General features: G+C 36.8%; 1 protein-coding gene across 11 annotated transcripts in view; it reads right to left on the reverse strand.

The window, feature by feature from the left end:
* RPGRIP1L (RPGRIP1 like) overlaps positions 1-22,502 on the reverse strand; it is a 99,316-nt gene that overhangs the window by 39,490 nt on the left and 37,324 nt on the right. For all 11 annotated transcript variants that reach the window (XM_077983511.1, XM_077983505.1, XM_077983510.1 and 8 more), the window contains 7 exon segments: positions 17,930-18,036; positions 17,572-17,622; positions 16,596-16,775; positions 15,594-15,711; positions 10,911-11,363; positions 7,339-7,490; positions 4,007-4,385 (listed from right to left, as the gene is read on the reverse strand). In XM_077983511.1, the coding sequence (XP_077839637.1) occupies positions 4,007-4,385; positions 7,339-7,490; positions 10,911-11,363; positions 15,594-15,711; positions 16,596-16,775; positions 17,572-17,622; positions 17,930-18,036 (1,440 nt within the window).

Consider the following 22,502-nt stretch of genomic DNA (forward strand, 5'->3'; position numbering starts at 1 on the left):
GAGCTAGCCAGGCGGTTGTACCCCCTAATTTTGGCTTTTACTCAGAATTCAGAAGGCTTAGAAAGTAGAATAAACACAAAACGATCTATGACAGGTTCATCCCTCAAGTAGACTTCCTTCAGAAGTTAAGGCCTCAAAGATAATACTGAGAAAATTAATTTATAAATAATTTAATTCACTGAAATTAAATTCAGAGATTATTCAGAATTCTTAGCCTTCCTTCGAGAAGGCTCAAGTATCCTCCATTTTGACTTGAAAGTTTTTGCAAGGCTTGTCTCTAAAGAAAAATATATTAATACTTTAAAATTTCAAATAATTTACACATCTAAAGAAATTTTTACGTTACCATATAATTCTATTATAATTTTAAATGTATTTTGTTGGGATTTGTTAAATCACTCCAAATTAACAGTAGCACAGAAAAAGTCCATAAAATAAATGGACCATCTACAGCAAATAGCAGTAACCAAAGAAATGTGAATCTGCTATATTGAGTCTCAAATTTTAATAGTTGCACTTGATTTCTGGGTATGAAAAAAATCTCTGACTTAAAAAAAATCTATCTATCTTTAAAATTTTTTTTAAATAGACAGGGTCTCACTACATTGCCCAGGCTGGAGTGCAGTGATTATTCACAGATGCGATCATAGCACACTGGCCACCTTGAACTCCTGGCCTCAAGCCATCTGCCTACTCAGCCTCTGGAGTAGCTGGGACTACAGGCACCACCATAAACCTAAATTTCAAGTGTTAGCTTTTGCGTAAGAGTATCCTTTACTTTGCTCTCAAATGTTGATACTCTTTTTAATGGCTGGCTGGAAAAAAAAAACTCCCGAACTCTAGACTTTGGGTAGGATAAAAGGATGTAAGTAGAACATGAGGTGATAAACTTTTATAGGCATAGCAAGACTTCCAGAATAGCTAAGTAAAAAGCTCAGCAAATCCTCTCTTAAAAAATGATTAAAAAAACTGGACAAAATGGTCAGAAACAACCATTTAAGGATTCTGGAAATTGATCAAAGATATTGGATAAATCAAGAAGCATTTACTCTAGAAAATCTACTGCACCTTAGTAAGAACAGTAGGAATCTGTGGGACTGCTCTCATCCTCCCCTTTCTTCCCTAGTCCCATTTTGCAGAAGTTCTCCCAGGCTACGATAGGCTAAGAGGACTGGCAGCCTCTGTTGTAGGGCGCTGACTATATGTGGACAAAATATAGATAATTTCATGCCCAGAGCTATTGTTAAAAACAACAGCAACCTCAATGGCAAACAATCAGAGAAGGTCAACATCACAGACAGCTTGAGGTCTCAATACTGGTTGGGGCAAGCCAAAACACCAGAAGGCCAGCCAACAATTTAAAAGGGTGATCCAAGGAATAAGATATCAAAAGTGGGCGTTGGCTGGGTGCAGTGGCTCATGCCTGTAATCCCAGCACTTTGGGAGCTGAGGCAGGTGGATCACTTGAGGTCAGGAGTTCGAGACCAGCCTGGCCAACATGGTGGTGAAACCCTGTCTCTACTAAAAATATAAAAATTAGCCAGGTGTGGTGGCAGGTGCCTGTAATCCCAGTTACTTGGGAAGCTGAGGCAGGAGAATTGCTTGAACGCGGGAAGAGACGTGGGAAGAGGAGGTTGCCATGAGCCCAGATGGCACCACTGCACTCCAGCCTGGGCGACAGAGCAAGACTCCATCTAAAAAAAAAAAAGTGGGACTTGACAAGATCCTATTTATAGCTCATGATGTGGAAGGCTACGGGCACGCATAAAGCTGTGTAAATGCTCAGGGGAAACCCTGGTAAGCTATCTCTCCCTGGTTGAATGAGAAGTCTAGTCAATTCGGAAAGTAAAAGCTGAGGCAGGCTTGTAGACCAAACTTTGATTTGAATGCATCCTCCATGCCACACACTGACCCATAGGCAAAGGGTGGAAACCTACTGGCTAAGGTGTTTAAGCACACCTTTGAACAATCACTGGCTGACCACTAAGCTATGTTGACTTATGGTTAAAACTGAAACAAAAAGAAAAAAAGAAACAAAACTTAGCAGAAACATCAGTGGCTTACACAGCAGAGGAAACAGATTCTGCAGAATTAGTCAAGGCAAGTCACCAAACAAACAAAAATAGCAACAATAACCACCTAGGAAATGACGTTACAATATATTCTCCAAAAATGTCCAGTTTTCAACAAAATACTTATGAGACATGCAAAGAAACAGGAAAATGTACTGTACACACAGCACAAAAACCATCAATAGACATTTTTTGAGGATGACCGTATGTTAGACTTGGCAAAGATCTCAAAGCAGCTATTATCCATATGTTCAAAGAAGTAAAAGAAAGCATATTTAGAGAATTAAAAAGAAGGTATAATGATAATGTTTTATCAAATAGGGAATATAGTAAGAGATTATAATGCTTGAGTGCAGTAGCATGTGCCTGTAGTTTTAGCTGCTCAGGAGGCTGAGGCAGGAGGATTGCTTGAGCCTAGGAGTTGAAGGCCAGCCCGGGCAACAGAGCGAGATCCCTAATTCTGGAGCTGAAAAGTATAATTACTGCAATGAAAAAATTCAAGAGGGTTCAGTAGGAAATCTGAACTGGTAGAAGAAAGAATTAATGGACGTGAATGTTGATCAGAACAGATTATACAATCTGAAGAATGGGAGGAAAAATGAACAAAAATGAATAGAGCCTCAGAGACCTGTGGGGAAACCATCAAACATACCAACATATGGTACATGTACTGGAAGTTCAAGAAGGAGAAGAAAAAAAGAGGAGGAAAAATAACTGAAAAAATAATGGCGGTAAACTCCCCAAATGTGGTGCATTACATTACACTACACATACAGGAAGCTCAACAAATTCTAAGTAGGATAAATGCAAAAGGATCCACATATAGACACATCAGAAGAACTGTTGAAAGCCAAAACAAATAGAAAAACCTGGAAAACAACATCAAGTATGAGAGAACCACAATAAAATTAACAACTGATTTCTTATCTGAAACAATGGATGCCAGAAGTGGTCTGAGGTACTCAAAGTGCAGAAAGTTAAAAACCAAGCTAAACGAAACTGTTGACCAAAAATATTATATACAGCAAGGCTATCCTACAAAAAACAAAAGCAAAATAAAAACACTCCCAGATAACAGAATCCTCCCAGATTGAGAAAATTCACTGCCAGTAGACCTAACTTACAAGACATATCACAGAAGTTCTTCAGGCTGAAGGAAACAGACACCTATGGTAACTCAAGTCCACACAAAGGAATAGAGACCAATAAAGGTAATTACATAGGTAATTACAAAACAGTATAAATATACATTTTATCTGGTCTTAACTGTTTTAAAAGATAACTGCATACGACGATAATTGTAAAATTATATTGTTGGGTTCATAACATAGGAAGACAAAACATATATGGTGATAGCACAAAGAAGGGGAAGGATATAGAGCTATATTGGAATAAGAAACTGATATCAGTAACTCAAATCTACAGGAAGAAATAAAGAATACCAAAAATGCAAATATGTAGGTAAATATCAAAGTCTTCTATAATTATATATTTTCTCCCATCTCTTACTTCTCTTAACTTTTTTAAAGAATATAAGATTTTATAAAGCAATGATTACAACATTGTATTGTTGGGTATATAATACATAGAGAGGCATACTATATACATATATATGATAATAATTGCAAAAAGGAGATGAGAGAGAATGAAATATTAGATTTTCTATATTTTAATTGAATTAAATATTTAATTTAAATACCTTAAGTATTTAATTCCATTAAGTTAGTATTAATTTTAAGTAGACTGGGATAAGATGCACATTGTAATCCCTAGAGCAACTAGTAAGAAAATAATTTTTAAAATATACTAATATAGGCCTAAAGTTTAAAGACTTAGAAGAGGTTAGGATGATTAGCTATAAATCATATCCATAACAGTAAGATATAATTTTGTTTTGTTTTTACAATTTTATAGATTCAAGAACATAGGCTTACCTGAGATACACCTGTCATGTGCCAACGAAATCAGAGGCACATTGACTTTTCCTATGTAAATATTCTCCTGGGTATCACTATCATCAAAAACATAAAAACTCAGAGACTCTGACTTAAGGTACCGATCCAAATCCATATTCATTGGCACTGGGAAACACATATGATCATCAAACTGTGGATCATTGCTACTGGGAATGATGGCTGTATCATGGTCTGCAAAATCAAAAAACTTGTACACAACATATGGGTGTGGCTGCAGGTGGCTTGCTCGGGACTGCAGGTGGTTGCAACATCTTATTGTAATGTGAAGTTCATTTAAGTTGCCATCTGTGGAATCTGTAGAACTGAGTTGAGCAGTTTTGGGTGCTTGCTGACTTAACTGGAAAAACATACATATTTATATTACGGAAACAATACAGTTAAAAGATAAACAGCAGCTGCCAAGCCCCAAATAAGATAATTTTGTCAACGACAAAAGCTGCGTATTTTTACCTCATAATTTCTCTGTAAAATAAACTTTGATTCTAATGGAAAATCAGTATTCCCTAGAACATGTGTGAATAGATGATCCTGTGTTATTAGCAATAAACCTTAGAGACTGAGCATACATGTAGAGATTGGTGCTAAAATCAAATAAAACCCAGAAAAATGATAATCTGATGTTCTTCAATTCTATTTGATAACTTAAGACTATAGTTAGCAGTGGGTCCAAAGATGAACATCCTAACTAAAAGACATTCACCTGCCCACCCAGAGTAATGATTCTGTTATATTTGGGTTGGCCCTCATCCTGAACTGTTGGGATTTGAGGAAGCAGATACCTGAGGCCAAATGAGCCAGTATTAACAAAGTCGAACTGTTATGAGAAAATGAGAACAGAGTCAGAGATGAACCTTGAAGGGAAAAAGAGCTAGGACCGGGAGGATACTTCAGGAGAGAGAGGAACAAAAGGAGTTATTAGGTAGAGCCGGAAACTACTCTATGGTTCCTCTGGAACCATTACTGAGATGGATGGCACACAGGTATTTTAGAAAAGAATTGCGCTGACCGTTAAATATTCCATGGCTGATGTGATCTGGAACAAAGAAAATGCTAGTGTTTCTGTGCTTTGTTTGGTTTAGTGCTGGAGTCTCTACCTTCCACAAAGGCATCCCTCTGCATTTCTGAATCTGGATTGAGCATCTGGGACCCTGACTCCATGAGAAGTTTATTGGAGGAGGAAAAAATAAAGCTGTCGTCATAATCTCCTTAGTGGAGAAATCTGGTGTGTGGAGAGGAGAAACCTAAGTAGTGAATCACAATATTGCTTTCCCAGGGCTAGTTTGCCCTCAGCAATAGAAGGCTGAGAGGAATGACTGAAAAAGTACCTCCACTTCTCCCCTCAGTCTACCTACCAGAGCTGAAATTCCACCAGGAAACAACTTACTCAAGTCAGAATCTGGGAATCTAAAAAGCTTTACACTACAAAACCAAACAATGTGGGTCTCCTTATTTCTAACTCCCATCCCCATAACAGCATTTCCCAAAGTGTGTTGTAAGGAATACTGGCCAGAAAGATGGTCTCTGGAAGCAGGTGCACTCTTTCTTAAGTTTGGAAATCAGTGTGATATTAGTCATGCTTCTTTAACTGAAAGTCATAGAAATTAATTCTATCTAGCAAAAACAACAAAAAAGGGACTTTAAGGTTACAGGCATATTTCATGGAATATAGACTAGAAATGTGGTTGGGCCTTCAGAAGGCAGTGGCCTAGAAACCAGCAAAATGTCCTCTCCATCTGGTCTCCATTTTTTTCTGTATGTTTGTTCATTACTCTCTTTCTTCAGACCTATTGTCTAACCTTCACTGTTTAATATGGTAGATGATGGCTGCCTACAGCCCCCAATTTTACGTGTTCCAGATATGTCTTGCTTTCTCTTGATCTCAGAGGGAAGAATCTGACTGGCTCAACTGGTGTCAAGTGGGTATTCTCAAATCATTAGTTATAATAGGGTGGGGAGTGAAAGAAAATGGGATCTGCTAACACAAATCCGGCTACTGGGAACCCAGCTCCATGGATTGGAGGTGAGGGAGTTCCAAATAAAAAAAGAGGTAAGATAATTATGACTTGAACAGACATACCAAATGTTTCTACTATATCCTATCCCTCTGTTACTCAATGTGAGTGCATACTTTACATTGCCTATTAGAATTCATGTAATATAGGCTGGCCGCAGTGGCTCACGCCTGTAATCCCAGCACTTTGGGAGACCGAGGTGGGTGGATCACAAGGTAAGGAGATCGAGACCATCCTGGCTAACATGGTGAAACCCTGTCTCTACTAAAAATACAAAAAGTTAGCCAGGCGTGGTGGCAGGTGCCTGTAGTGTCAGCCACTTGGGAGGCTGAGGCAGAATGGCGTGAACCCGGGAAGCGGAGCTTGCAATGAGTGGTGATTGCGCCACTGCACTCCAGCCTGGGCAACAGAGCAAGACTCCGTCTCAAAAAAAAAAAAAAAAAAAGATTCATGTTGTATATGGGAACCCCTAAAGTCAAGAATCATATTTAACCTTGCTCAATTCAAGGCCTTCTGCATTTATTGATTCATGGAACTAATATGAAAATATGGTCGTTAAGACTCCACGAAACATTGTTTGGGAAATGCTGCCCTAAGGAGTTGCATTTAAATTCCCAGTTCCCAGAAACAGAATATTAATTTTGTATTCTACTTTGCACTTCAGAAACCTAACATGAGGAAATAATTTGAAAGCACAGTAACTGATAGTCCAATAACAGCTGTTTATTTCCTTAACAGTAGAATTTTTAACAAAAGTCTTTTGATGCATGACAGCAGTATTGTGATGATTAATTTTTCAAAAGTGTCCTGAGTAGCACAGGGGAGTTTCTTTGTGTTGATGGAACAGTTCTGTATTTTGGTTTTGGTGGTAGTTATATGAATCTATACATGTGATAAAACTGCAAAGAATAACTACACACATACGTGCACGCACACACACACACACACACACACACAAGTGCATGTAAAAACTGATGAAATTTGAGGAAGGTATGTAGCCTAATTAATAATATTGTACCAATGTCAATTTCCCGATTTTGAAATTATACTATAGTTATGCGAGATGTTACAATTAGGAGAAATTGGGTGAAGGTTACAGGGGATCTCTTTGTACTATTTTTACCACTTCCTGTGAGTATATGATTACTTCAAAATAAAAGTTAAAAAAAGCCACTTAATGGCTGTGAAAGAAAACGATTTCAGTTTAAAGCATGACACATAAATAAATATTATAAAATTTCTATGTTATAAAAGGGTCTTAAAGCCAAATGAGCTTACCGACTGCATATGCTCTGGCCCCTTAAAATTTGATGTTATATATCCCAAAGCCTTTGCCCTTTCTCGATAAAGTCGAATTGCTTGATCCATGGGAACTCTTAATCGGAACCAGTATTCCACTGTGCCAAAATCTGGGATGTCTCCTTTTGTTCCTACAAATCAACACATAACCCAAGGTTAAAATAGTTTCATGCATTAAAATATGTACCAGTAAAAATACATCAATGGCATTATGCATTAAAACTATACATTTTATGCTGAGTAAAATAATATGACTTGCACAAATGATGTGAGATTGGCAAACAGCAGATGAAGAAAATAGTTACTTCTGAAGTATGAGTTTCATTGTATACTAAATATTATTAAAGAACTACATCAAACTATGTTTGAGATATTCCAATTTGTACTATTTCATTCCTTCTGAAATATATTTAAAAAACCTAAACACTGAATCAAATACTCCACAGATTCTTTTTGATGCTATAGTATAATACTTTTTAAAAATAAGTTGCACTCAATGTTGTCTAACATTTACAATATGAAACCTCAAAATTATAAATATGACGTTCCACATTCTAATTCAAGTTTCAAGACATCTTTGCCACCTTCCCATTTGTATACTATATCACAAGCATAAGGGAAAATGTCAGAGCTATGCCAAACACATGTCGCATGCAGTATACCCTTGCACGACGTTTGCCCTCACACCCTCAATACTCCTCTCAACTCAGCTAGTTCTTCATCTGTCTTCTGCGGGGAAGACTTTCTGTATGGCTCCCAGGAGAATAGAGCCCTGTGCTTCCTTCATGGATGTTGTATGTCCTTGTTAGGGCATTGACTGCTTCGGCCCATCTGTTCACCAGTCTATTTCTCTAATACGCTGTAAATTTCTTGAGAGCAAGTGCCATAATTTCCACCAATATATTCCTACCAGAGGAACTAGTATATAAAGGCTACTTAATATTTGTCAAATAGAGAATATTCTATACATAAACTTTTCTGAACACACCAGATTATTACAAATATTACCCCTACTCTTTCCTACTTTATCAATTTTTTTCCCTGTTAATGGATCATTCTCATCAGCATACAAATGTGACTTACTATCTGCCTGCCATAGTTTGAATGTTTGTACCCTCCAAGACTCATGCTGAAATTTAACTATCATTGTTAAGAGTATTATGAGTAGGACCTTTAAGAGGTGATGAGGCCACGAGGGATCCACCCTCATGGGTAGGATTGGTGCCATTATAAAAGACTGAGATTGGCCCCTTCTTGCTCGCTCCCACCCTCTAAACCTTCTGCCATGTTATTATGCAGCAAGAAGACCCTTACCAGATGTGAACACCTTGATATTGGACTTAGGTATTCTGCTACAGCAGCACAAGACACAGTATGACAGAAGTAATCATTTAAAAATAAGTCCTAAAAGAATAATATTAATGTAATATATATTTGCTTGTATATGCATAAAAGATATTTGAAGCTGGGTGTAGTGGCTCATGCCTACAATCCCAGCACTTTGGGAGACTGAAGTGGGCCCACTGCTTGAGTCCAGGAGTTCAAGACCAGCCTGGACAACAGAGTGAGACCCTGTCTTTATGGAAAAACACCCCAAACAAACAAACAAAAATCTTTGAAAGAATCTGTAGCCTTTGGTGAGGGGACCCAGGGTGGCTAAGGAGAAGGCGAAGGAGGTAGACATTGACGTCTTTTTGATTTTTGAGTCATGTGAATATATTACCTATGCAATTGATCACTCAATTAATAAAATAAAATCTGTCCCAAGACCCTAAGTCACCCTCCTTCCTTCTTCAAATACTTTCTTCACTTAGTCCCTGGGGTACCACAGACTCTTGGTTTTCCTCCTACATCACTGGCCACTCCTCAGTTTCCTTTGCTGGCTCTTCCTCCTCTTCCTGAGGCCTTACTTTTGGAGTTTCCAAAGGCTTGGTCCTTGGCCACCTTCTTTCCTTTATCTACATTCACTCTCTATGTGATTTTATCTATGCTCATGGCTTAAAATATATTCTATATGCTAACAACTCCCACTTTTATATCTCTATCCCTTACCTTCAGATTGGTGTGTCCAACCAACAGCCTGACATTACCACTTGGATGTCTAATAGGCAGGTCAATCTTAACCTGTCCAAACAGAATTCTTGGTTTTCTTTATCAGATGTGCTCCTTTCCAAGTTTTCCCTATCTCAGTAAATGGTATCACCATTCTTCCAGCTCCTCATGCCAGAAATTCTTGCTTCATCCATTTCCCTCATTATCACACATTCAACTGATAAGCAAGTCTTGAAGGAGAAGTTAATAAAATATGTACTGAATATAACTACTTTTTATCGCCACTTTCATTACCATCTTAATCCAAGCCACCATCGTCTTTCCTTGATCAATGCAATAGCCTGAGAACGGTCCTATTTTCCCTCTTGCCTGCTTCAGACTATTCTTTCCACAGCACTCAGGGTGATTTTTCTAAAAGCTCAGAAAATCCAAACTCCTCACTCTGACGTACAAGGCTCTGCAACATGATCGGGCCCCACCTATCATTTGAATCCCCCCTTTGCCGCAGCCACTGGGCTTCCTGCTGTTCCTCCCACTGTCAGGCTTGCACCTCCTCAGGTTTTTGCACTTGCTATGGCCTCTGCCTGAAACATTCTTCCCCTGGATCCTGGCATGGATCTTCATTCTTTGCCAACACTACCCTCTCAGAGAAGCCCTTACCTGAATTTGCAACCTGCCATTTCTCCCTTTAGCCTCTTGCTCTGATTAACTTTTCTGTATTGCCTGTAATCCTCTCTAGAAGGTAAGCTACAAGGGGTAGTTTTGTCTCTCTTATTTACCACTGACCACCTTATTCCCGGTGCCTACTAATAGTGATAACATAAGGTCTTAAAAAAAGTAATAATTTTATAAATAGCTTATATTATTATTTATATTAGTTATAACTATTAAACTATAATTTAAATTATTATAAACTATTAAACTATAGTTCAATACATAAATTTATTTATAAATTACATAATTTAGCCAAACAGAGTATCAATACGATAAACATCCAAAGTTACAAGTTTTAAAAAATTAATAGCCATTGTGCTGACATCATCAATGACATTTTTTTTTGAGATGTAGTTTCGCTCCTGTTATTCAGGCTGGAATGCAGTGGTGCCATCTCAGCTCACTGCAACCTCTGCTTCCTGGGTTCAAGCGATTGTCCTGCCTCACCCTCCCAAGTAGCTAGGATCATAGGCATGTACCACCACGCCTGGCTAATTTTTGTATTTTTACTAGAGATGGGGTTTTGCTGTGTCTGTCAGGCTGGTCTGGAACTCCTGGCCTCAAATGATTCACCTGCCTTGGCCTCCCAAAGTGTTGGGATTACAGGAGTGAGCCACTGTGCTCGGCATCAGTGACATTTAAGATAGTCCAATTAACTGTGGGTAAAGAACGCTGTCTGTGCTCTAAAGGCACCTTTAATATGTAAGAAAAGATAGTAGAGTACTATATCAATATATAAACCAAATTAGTAATTCAAACACCCAAAGCTTATACATTGTACTTACCAACCAAACTTGCTGTACAAAATATTCGGCCGCTTTTTTCAAGCATTTCGTGGAATTTTAATTGACACGCTGCAATTGTTTCATATTCTGTGCTATAAGCTTGGTGGACCTCAAGGGTGATAGTATTCTTCTGAATATATTGCAAAAATAAGTCATTAACATGAACAAGATATTGAGAAGTGAAGTTATATTCAGGATGAAGGCCTCGCACTACGGGAGTTGTCTGTAGTTCAAAATCATAGAAAGCATAGGTACAGAAAGTGACAGGCTCTTTATCTCCAGATGCCTGTAAAACTTCAGAAGAAAAGGTTACTTTGTTGATATGGATTTCAAATAGATTTTCGCCTCGTTCTAAGTGGATGGTTTCATCAAATTCATCAACAGAGTCATCTGGCATGATTTCTGGTTTAAATTTGTACTGCTTGGTGCCATAGGCAATATCCTTTAATTGGGCTGCAAGAGAAGACACACAGTTTAGAGATTTCAAAATATTGACATAAGAAAATGAAAACTGGCTTTTGAAGTGGTAGGAATGAGTACTTCCGGTGAATAGTTTCTATTTTAAATTTTATGACTACACTGTTTTTCTGTAAATAATACTTTATCGTACACAAATTTATCATTTCTGTTTTGACGTCACCTATTAGGCAACAACAAAATTGCAACCTCAGTTGTAATACAGTCTAAGCCACGAAGAAGGGGAGAAAAAGATCAAAAGAAAAAAAGCCCTCTGATTGAACAGCTGAGGTCACTACCTGGCTTTCACCTGCTTCCCTGCCTCTGCTCCACCCATTGTCTTCTTTCCTAGAAAGTCAGTCTCTCTTTCTGCTGCCTCCTTTCCTTTAACTTAGTAAGATTTATACTCTTCTTCTTTGTGGGGTGATGGATAAGTTTATTACCCTGATCGTGACGATCGTTTCAATGTTATATACATAGGCCAACCAAATATCACCAACGTGAATATCTGCCTTACTTTTCTGTGAAACTGCTCCAGAAAAAGTCACCAATAATCAATTAATTGCTAGACGCAATGAACGCTGGTCCTTGTATCACTTGATTTCTTTGCTACATTTGACACTGATGAGGATCTCCCATTAGTGCACTCTGTCTTTCTTACCTGGGCTTCCATGTCATCATCATCTCTGCTTCTCCTCCTATCCTTCTTCTCATTCTTTTGGGATTTCTCTTTCTCTGCTGGTTTTCTGGGCTTCTGTTTTTAATTATTTTCTTAGTCTACATATTCTCATGAGTGATCTCATCAACTTTTATGACTTTTGTCATTATTAATATGCTAAAGGCTTCCATATTACTATTTTAAATTCATATTTATCTTCTCAACTCCATTCCTATATTTCTAATGTTTTGTTTAACCCTCTATGTATCTAGGTATCCCACACAACATATTCAAAACAGAATGTATCATACTGTCTTGTTTTTTTGTTTGTTTTGAAACGGAGTCTCACTCTGTCACCCAGGAGTGCAGTGGTGGAATCTCGGCTCACTGCAACCTCTGCCTCCCAGGTTCAAACGATTCTCCTGCCTTAGCCTCACGAGTAGCTGGGATTATAGGCACCTGCCATCACACTTGGCTAATTTTTAAAATATTTTTAATAGAAATGGGGTTTCGCCATGTTGGCCATGCCGGTCTTGAACTCCTAGCCTCAAGTGATCCATTCACCTCGGCCTCTCAAAGTGCTGGGATTACAGGCTTGAGCCACCGTGCCCAGCCCATATTGTCTTCTAGCTATTTCTGTACTTTAAAGCTTAAGTGATGATTCATTCATTCATTCATCCAGTTGCCCAAGCTAGATCTCACAGAGTCAGCCTCAATTCCCCTTTTTCTTTTTTTTGAGACTATCATAAAACAGCAACTCTTTTTATTTTATTTGCCTCACATCTATAGGGTCACTACCATTCAATACTGTTTCCTAACTCTTCAACAAACTTGTTCTTGTTCTATTTCCACTGTACCTAATTTTACATTTCCAGTTTACTATCCAGATTATTATGGAACTCAAAATGCTTCCTTCCTTCAAATCTTCCTCTTTCTCCTCAATACCTGTAGCATAATCTCCAAAATGCAATTCTGAGTGTATCACTCCCTACTTTAAAATCCCTCTGTGGTTCTCCAGGTTAATAAGGGTCTACCTCATCAATCAGGGTATAAACAGGGCCTTCACAATTTTGTTCCTTCTGGCTTTATCTCCAGGTTCTCCTCCTTTTTTGACTCTCCTGAACTCCAATTGGATGGATCTACAGTGCAGTTTCTCAAATGTACTGCAACACTTCATATTTAGGGCATCTTTCCCTGCTTTGCTTACTGCCTGTAATGCCATATATTACTTTTACTTAGTAGTGAATTCTGTCATCTTTAAAGACTCCATACCTACTGTGTGAAGTCTTCCCTGAATCTTAAGGCAGAAATAGGCATTCTCTTCTCAATGTTTCCTTGATACCTTTAGATTTTCTTAGTTTTACACTCTTCATAGTAAAACATAACCATTTATTTACTTGTCAACATCTTAGGAGTTCCATGAGGGTGGTGCCTTGATTTTTCCTATTTGTATTCTCCCTGCCCAGCACTTTGCTTAGGATGCATTAGGGGCTTGATCATGTTTATGGAGTGAATCAATGAATTGAGGGGATAAAATATGATGGTTAAAATTTAGTAAGACTTGAAAGGAATAAAAATCCCAAACATTGTGACCTCCCTTTTAACCAAGAAAATTCCATTAAGCAAATTTTTATTGAGTACTACTTGGAATAAAAGGTACACATTGCTCCTCGACTTTTGGAAAACGCTGCTTCATCAGATAAAGATATTTATTGAGCTCTTCTACCCAGATCAGAGTTTCTCAAAGTGTGGTTTGGAAACCCCTGATGGTCTCTGAAACCATTTTGGGGATCTGTGAAGTCACAACTATTTTTATTATAATGCTACAATGTAATCTGCCCTTTTCATTTTTATCCTCTCACAAGTGTATAATGGAGTTTCTTGGAGGTTACATGATGTGTGATATCACAACAGATTAAATGCAGAAGCAGATATAAAAATCCAGCTGTTTTCTATTAAGCCAGTCTCTAAAAAGATTTGCAAAATGTTAAAAATTTAAAAAATTTTAAACAATGTCCCTTTTCTTGAAGTATTTTTTTGTTTTGGAAAATATAACTTAAAAAAATAAGTACTGTAATTTATGTTAACATGCAATAAGTTTATTATTATTTTAACAAATTAAAAATATTTAAATTTTTTTCACTTTTAATTTGTTATGATAAATATCAATTAAGTATAACTCATGAATAAAGGCCTTCTCGAACCTCAAAGTTTTAAGAGTGTAAAATTACTGCTGGCATAGACCACTGAAATAAGTATGGTATGTAGTGGACATGGACATGAAAGAGAGACAAAATACTTATCAGTGTAGAACTTACATTGTGGTTACGGAGAATATGCAAAACTCCAACAACTGAAGAACACTTATATGCTCCCCAAACATACAGCTTTTGAGTGCATGAGAAGAAAACTGGGTTGGTAAGTGCTGAGCTAGTTTTTTTCAACATGTAGTCTTGTACCTGAATCTGAATAGCTTGCAGTTATTTCTAAATACAATATAAAAAAGAATGGGCCCCAGGACCTCTAGGGGTAATGCCCAGGAAACTACATTTTAAATGAGTTCTTCAAGTGATTTTTCTACTTGCTAAAGTCCAAAAATCACTGTAAGGACATTTCAAGTAGAGGGATAGCTAGGAATAACTAGAACCAGCTTCCTAGCACAGGTGAGTATTGTGTTAGGTTTCAAAGCAGGGAAGTGTGTATCTTGGAATCATGGTAGAAAGGAGCTTTAGGCAGAGCAAACAGCAAAAATAAAGGCATGGCAGTGGGCCTGAGCACGACATATCTGCAAAGAGCAGGCAGAGGATCTGTTTGGCTGAGTTGCACAGGTTGCTTCGAAGAGAAATTAGAAAGTGCTGGTAAATTTGAAACTATAGTAATTTATGAAGTACTTTGAAATCTTGCTTGCAACACTGAATTTAAAAAGCAGTAGGGAATTACTAAAAATTCTTGAGTAGAAAAGAATCAAGGCCAGGTGTGGTAGCTCATGCCTGTAATCCCAAAACTTTGAGAGTCCGAGGCGGGAAGACCATTTGAGTCCAGGAGTTTGAAATGAGCCTGGGCAACATAGGCTCTACAAAAAAATTAAAAATTAGGCCGGGCGCGGTGGCTCAAGCCTGTAATCCCAGCACTTTGGGAGGCCGAGACGGGCGGATCACGAGGTCAGGAGATCGAGACCATCCTGGGTAACACAGTGAAACCCCGTCTCTACTAAAAATACAAAAACTTAGCCGGGCGAGGTGGCAGGCGCCTGTAGTCCCAGCTACTTGGGAGGCTGAGGCAGGAGAATGGCGTGAACCCGGGAGGCGGAGCTTGCAGTGAGCTGAGATCCGGCCACTGCACTCCAGCCTGGGTGACAGAGCGAGACTCCGTCTCAAAAAAAAAAAAAAAAAAATTAAAAATTAGGAGTACTGCTTGAACCCAAGAGGTCAAAGCTGGAGTGAGCTAGCTATGAATTAGGGCTAAACACAGCAAAAATACACGGTAAGTGCAGATTTGGATGACTTTATCAACTGTTATAAAATCCATTCCTCTAGTTACTGCGGACCAAAAAATCATGTATGTTGTACCTTCTAGTTTCTGGATACGTGCAGCCCTGATATCAAGAAGATGACCATATTGTTCCACTTTGAGTTCATAGTCTTGCTGCAAATTTTCCATCTTATGGGTTACTGCCTCAACCTCTATCTACAAAATAAGAGATAATAAGTTTTAACACTTGTGATTAGTTCTATTTTCATTATTCAAAGCAACTATGATTCAAGCATTTTCTAGATCCTGGAAATAGTAGGAGCTATGAACCATGGTTTCCTGACCTCAAACAGCTTACACTTTAGAAAATTATGCTTGGCAATATTCACAAATCAGAAGAAAGAAAAAACTCCAGATTCCTTTTTATGGAGATATGTTTTCATTTTGTTAAAAGCTAAGACAATATGGTTATGGCATGACTTCAGGATAACTGTAACTCACTTGCAGAATGTGCTAATGCTAACAAAGGTGATTTCATTGCCACTACTCATTCCTTAAAATCAGGGACTTTAAAAACATTATTTGTGGTGGGGTATGGTGGCTCAGGCCTGTAATCCCAGCACTTTGGGAGGCCGAGGTGGGTGGATCACTTGAGGTCTGAGTTAGAGACCAGTCTGGCTAACATGGTGAAACCCCGTCTCTATAAAAATATAAAAATTAGCTGGCCGTGGTGGCGGCGCCTGTAATCTCAGCTACTTGGGAGGCTGAGGCAGGAGAATTGCTTGAACCAGGAGGTGGAGGTTGCAGTGAGCCAAGATCACGCCACTGCATTCCAGCCTGGGCGACAACAGCAAAACTCTGTCTCAAAAAAAAAAAAAAACCAAAAAAACAGAAAACACCCCACATTATTTGTTTTAAAACTATTTATTCTAACTAAGTACCTAGTTATGAGGCTACATTGCAGAGATGTGATATGTTAATAGATTACAATAGATGATAATAGATAATATAACAGGTGATAACATAAGGCATTTAGAAAAGTAAATAATCAGCAGAATATTATAGAAAATGTACCCTCCCCATTTAGTGTATTACATTACCTGATAATCTTTATTAATTTTGTGTTGCAAAATTAGCATGTTTCTTGTCTTTTCCAGCTCTTGTACTGTTTCTGCATGAGTTGCTTGCAGCTCTCTCATAGAGCGTTCTAGATCTTTATTAATTTCACTATCCACTTTCACTAAAAAGGAAAGGTCTCCATTTTTTTGTTCTTTTTGAGCCTAAAATAAAAACATGCTTTATGACTGAAACAAAAATTTCTAAGATGTGATTTTATGAATTAATATAGATATATCAATAAACAATTCATTGATTCATCAATTTTCAATTCATTAATTGAAAACAGATAGAGGAAGTCCTGATATACATATCAGGACTGCTTCATTCCTGATGGAAAAAAATGAAATTTATCTGTTAATCAAATTTGAATATTTGGATAGACAATTGGAACAGTTATAGAGAAATCAAAAAATAATTTGTTACTTTATAACATATAAAAGAAACATGCACATTTATTTTTATTTCTTCATTTGATTAAAATCTACACTGTGATCTAAAAGGAGTGTATTTTTTGTGTCTCCTTGTAAATAACAGAATATTCTAGAACTAAAAACTATCTTCTTGAGATATTTATAATTCAATATTTTACTTAAAGGGTGTGCATCAAGGTCTCTTAGGGCAGAAAATTGTTGATTAGTTAAATAGTGAAGCAGGTAAAAGTAAAATGTTTGTTATAATTAAAGAAAATGCTTTAAATGAGAGTTTTTGAGGTCTGGTTTAATGTAACTTTGATGTCATTATGAAATATGTATATGCTATAACTAAAGGTCACCTGACCACTTTCCTGAATCTTAGTAGTGTTGATATGTTACATATATATTTTTAAAGGACATACTAAGTTTCAGAAGATGCAAGAATAATTCATTCTCCAAATGTAAGGGTTACAGATAAGGGTCATCATTATGCTGAAACAGTTGTAAGCAGACATGAAAATCACAATGAATTTCAGAACCTTACCTTTATAAGTAGGAGAGCTTCACTCAATTCATCAGCATTAATATCATTCTCCTGCAGTAGATTAAGTAAAAGCTCACAATGAGTTATGAATGGAAAATACAAGAGACATTCCAAGTATTCAAATTATCCTCATGAAACATAAACTGACTGATGCCATGAACAAACAAACTAAGTCTACAAGACGTTCCAGTGCTTCAAAATGTCCCTATGGAACATAAACTACCTGATAGCTTCAGTTAATAAACTGAGTAATTAATATATCTGTATTCTTTTGCTTTGTAGTATAGTGCTTTCTCTATGCATAAAATATTGAGATAAAAATTCTGAGTTTTATTTCTTAAATAAGGAAATAATTCACCTGGTTGTACAATTTCATGCGTTTTTTAAGTTCATCAAGTTGTTGCTTTTGTTCCAGATACTGTAACTGTAGTTCTCTATTCTCTTGAACAAGTTTTTCATTTTGATCTTAAAAATAGTCAACACAATTGGAAAGGTAAGCAAAAATCAGGTTTAAGAACACATTTCAAATTACTTTAAATCCTGTTACATACCAGTCTTGATCTAGTATTGTTCTGGTCAGAAAGGAAACTGAGCTAGCCCCTCGACAAAGACAGCAGGGGAATGAGGAATAAATGAATACTATCATGTGTCTACCATATGAATCACTTGCTTATCAAAAACCCAAGACATAAGTTCACAGTATTAATATAAGGAAATTGTGGCCTATGGGACTTCAAAGGAATGTTCTATTTAAAATACCTGAGAAAATGTGTTTCTAAATCTATGATTTTTTACTTACTTATTAAGGGTCCTGAAAAGCATGTGAAAAAAAAATTGTCTTTTAGTTTTTTAGTTGATATCTTCGAATTTTATTTTCCCAACTTAGCATATAGTATTTTTATTAAAACAAGGTAACTTCCAGAACATAGTAGGGGGATGAGGGATGAAATATTACCTGTTGGGTATAATGTACATTATTTGAGTGATGGTTACACTAAAAGTTCAGATTTCACAGCTATCTAATATACCCATGTGCACTTGTACCCTCTAAATGCATAATAAAAAAATTAAAAAGGAAATTCTGAATCCATATTTAGTCAACCATACTTCCAACAGGTCTATTACAATAGGAGGAATGGATTCTTAAGCCACGCATGGTGGTATCAACAATAATTCATACGGGTTGGGCATGGTGGCTCATGCCTATAATCTCAGCACTTTGGGAGGCTGAGGCAGGAGGATCTCTTAAGTCCAAGAGTTGAGATCACCCTGGCCAACACAGGGAGATCCCATCTCTAAAATAAATAAATAAATAAATAAATAAATAAATAAAAATTAGCTGGGCATGCTTGTAGTCCCATCTACTTGGGAGGCTGAGGTGGGAGGATCAGTTGAGCCTGGGGAGTTGAAGCTGCAGTGAGCCATGATTGTGCCACTGCTCTCCAGCCTGGGCAACAGAGCAAGACCCTGTCCCCCCAAAATAAATAAATTCATATGTGCTCTTTATTCACTGAGTTCATGCTACTAATCAGTAGGAATGAACTTGGAGCTAGTGCTAAGAAATGGAATAATGGTTATGCTTGTCTAGGTCCTCAGTTGCTAGGACCCACAAACAGGAGGGTAGGGTAGAATTTAGAAGACAGCAAATTTTTCATAAAGAGACTAGTTTTTCACTCCCTGCATTAAACATGTTTAGCTTTTTTTTAAAAAAAGCATAATAGCTAGTGAACAAATCCACAGTATTTGATAATCTCATGTTCTTAAGTGTACTCTTTGCTAGAGCTCACTGTGGCACTCAGGTATCCTCCTTTGTTGACTCCCTGTGGACTAACTCTAAGCCGTGTCATCTAAAGTATCTCTACCAATTTCATCCTGCTCTCAACCATTTATGTTTATCATAAGTCTTCAATTTATGATGTACATTTTTGTTTCCTTTTCTTAAAAAAATGAACACATTTGCCAAGAATTCTTTGAACAAATGCATTTGCATACTGACTGCATTTTAAACAAAAATATGTTTCTTTTATAAGGCATTGTGTTCTCAAGCTATAAATACTACATATAAATAAAAATGTTAAATTACACGGTTAGGAAATTTGGATGTTTTTAATGTCACATAATTCTTGGCAGTTTAAAAGTAAAATAATAATAATAATAATAATAATAATAATAATAATAATAAAAACCTGTGATCCTAGGCAATACAAAGACATTTTAATATCAAGTCTGGCACAGTGGCTCACGTCTGTAATCCCAGCACTTTGGAAGGCTGAAGCAGGCAGATCACCAGGTCAGGAGTTCGAGACAAGCCTGACCAACATGGTGAACCCCGTCTCTACTAAAAATATAAAAATTAGCTGGGCATGGTGGCACGTGCCTGTAATCCTAGCTACTCAGGAGGCTGAGGCAGGAGAATTGCTTGAACCTGGGAAGCAGAGGTTGCAGTGAGCTGAGATTGCGCCACTGCACTCCAGCCTGGGCGATAGAGTTAGACTCCATCTCAAAGAAAAAAAACATCAAATATACTGTATAAACACTTTTGTCTTATTGATGGAAGGTTAAAAGGTCATCTTAGAGTATAAATTGCTTATATCTAGTTAACTAAAGAAAAGAATATCCAGGCCAGGCGTGGTGGCTCACACCTATAATCCCAGCACTTTGGGAGGTGGAGGCAGGTGGATCATGAGGTCAGGAGTTCAAGACCAGCCTGGTCAACATGGTGAAATCCCATCTCTACTAAAAATACAAGAATTAGCTGGGCATGGTGGCACACGCCTGTAGTCCCAGCTACTCAGGAGGCTGAGACAGGAGAAGAATTGCTTGAACCCGGGAGGCGGAGGTTGCGGTGAGCCAAGATCGCACCACTGCACTCCAGTCTGGGCAACAGAGCGAGACTCTGTCTCAAAAAAAAAAAAAAAAAAAAAAGAAAACAATATCCAAATATGAACAATACTTGAAAATTTTGAAGGTATAGGTTAAATACTTGTCTTTAAACTAAAAATTCAGATGAATAATAAATATGGATTTTTATGAGATAAACTTTTTTGTCAGAGAACAGAGTAAGAACGTGGGACTCTTTATGTTAAGTTAAAACAACATCTAGACAACATGGTTAGGTAACAAAAAGAAGGCAAATATAGTCCGAAGTAGGTAAAAACAAAGGTACTGAGGATGATATAATTTCATTCTCTGGCCAGTAAAACATTTTAGGGTTTCTAAGGGTGAGCTAAAGTGTGAAGGACATGACTGTTCCATCTTTATCCAGACATACCATATTTTGATTATTATTTCTATGTTCTAGTTTTCCTTTCCTTTCAAGTTTTCAGAGCAGGGTTCCTATATGTTATTAGGTAGAAATAAACTTATTTATTTAAATGTTTCCAGCCTTTCCTAACATTTGTTTCAACAACGATATCTCCATTCACTGATATTTTTTAAACAAGGGCGTTATTAGTGGAAAAATAACTTAGTGGGAGAAGACATTACTGAGTACTGGTAACTTACCTTCTACTGAATTTTATTTAGAATTATCCACTACATTTTTCCTTTCTCAAACTGTTTATTTGGGACATAACTCCTGGGTCTTTAAAAAGTACTGAAATGCTATAGTTCAAAGAGGAAATATACTTGCTGAATTATAATAGGCAAAATGAAAGCACTCTGTACAAGATGAAAAATAACCTCTTTACCTTACGATTTGACAAAAAGCAGGTTAGGCTAAACAGCATTTTATTCAAATGAGATAACATTTCACTCTTTCAAAATTATGTTCTTCCAGCACACCATTAATAAGCAGAGTGCAGAGAACAATTCAACTAAACAATTTTCAGGGCGCCTTTGTGCTAATATCTTCAGCTGTGATCAATATAACCATATGCATTATGCTGAATTATGCATTTCAGCTAAAGATAGAAAGGAACTTTCAAAAGCAAGCCCTTAAACACATGCAGTTAATTTAAGCATTAACCAAATGCAAACTGCATTTACATATCCTTCCCCCACAGATTCACACAATCTGAAACTAATTTGTACCTTGAATAAAGAGGTGAGTATTCTCTAAAAATAATTTACCAGTTAGATGAATGACTACAAGAAGCCAGGGAAACATCTTCTGGCAAAGAACACTTGATACATGAGAAGGTAAAAGTATGAAGACACTTCAAAGTAAAATTAAACAATTTCAAAATCTGTAATACAAAATGGAACTTTCTAAATATTAAAAGATTTTCTTAAATAGACGGTTACAGTTTTTTTGTGTATTATTTCCCTGGAAGAAATGGTTAAGGGCTGTAATATTTTTCTTATAACCCACTGTAAGATTTCCACAAAGAAATGAAAACTTAAATTCTTAGACTTGTAAATTTGAGGTATTCAAACAAAAATAACTGGAAAATAATAGTTGCATTAAAAGTAAAGATTCCGTTCTAGCAATTTTTCTTTAGGAAATAATTGGATAAATGTGTAAAAATTTGTGTGGAATTGTTTATAATACTTAAAAAAACTGAAGCTATTTAAATATTCAATAGAAGATTGTTAAATAATCCATGTTACAATCACACACTGGAAAACTGTAACAGCCATTATAAATGATTCTGATGTAGATTTATATTAAGGAATGATTTTACAATATAGCAAAAAAAGCATATTATAAAACTATATCATTTAGCAATAACTCTGAAAGGACATAAATCAAGTATTAGCAGTGATTATTTTGCTAATATTTTGTGGGTTGTGGGATTGATTTTTATAATTTACATACTGGACTTTTTTCATAATGTACATGAGTTATGTTTACTATTAAAAAAATTCCCAAACAATAAAAGAGCCAGTAAAAAAGATGAGGAATAAATTAGATAAATTAAAATAACTTAAGAACTGTGATACAAAGTAAGAACCCTCAGAATTAATTCAATGACAATAAACAGGTCTAA

Source organism: Macaca mulatta, chromosome 20 (assembly GCF_049350105.2).
Source record: "Macaca mulatta isolate MMU2019108-1 chromosome 20, T2T-MMU8v2.0, whole genome shotgun sequence".
Taxonomy (NCBI): domain Eukaryota; kingdom Metazoa; phylum Chordata; class Mammalia; order Primates; family Cercopithecidae; genus Macaca; species Macaca mulatta.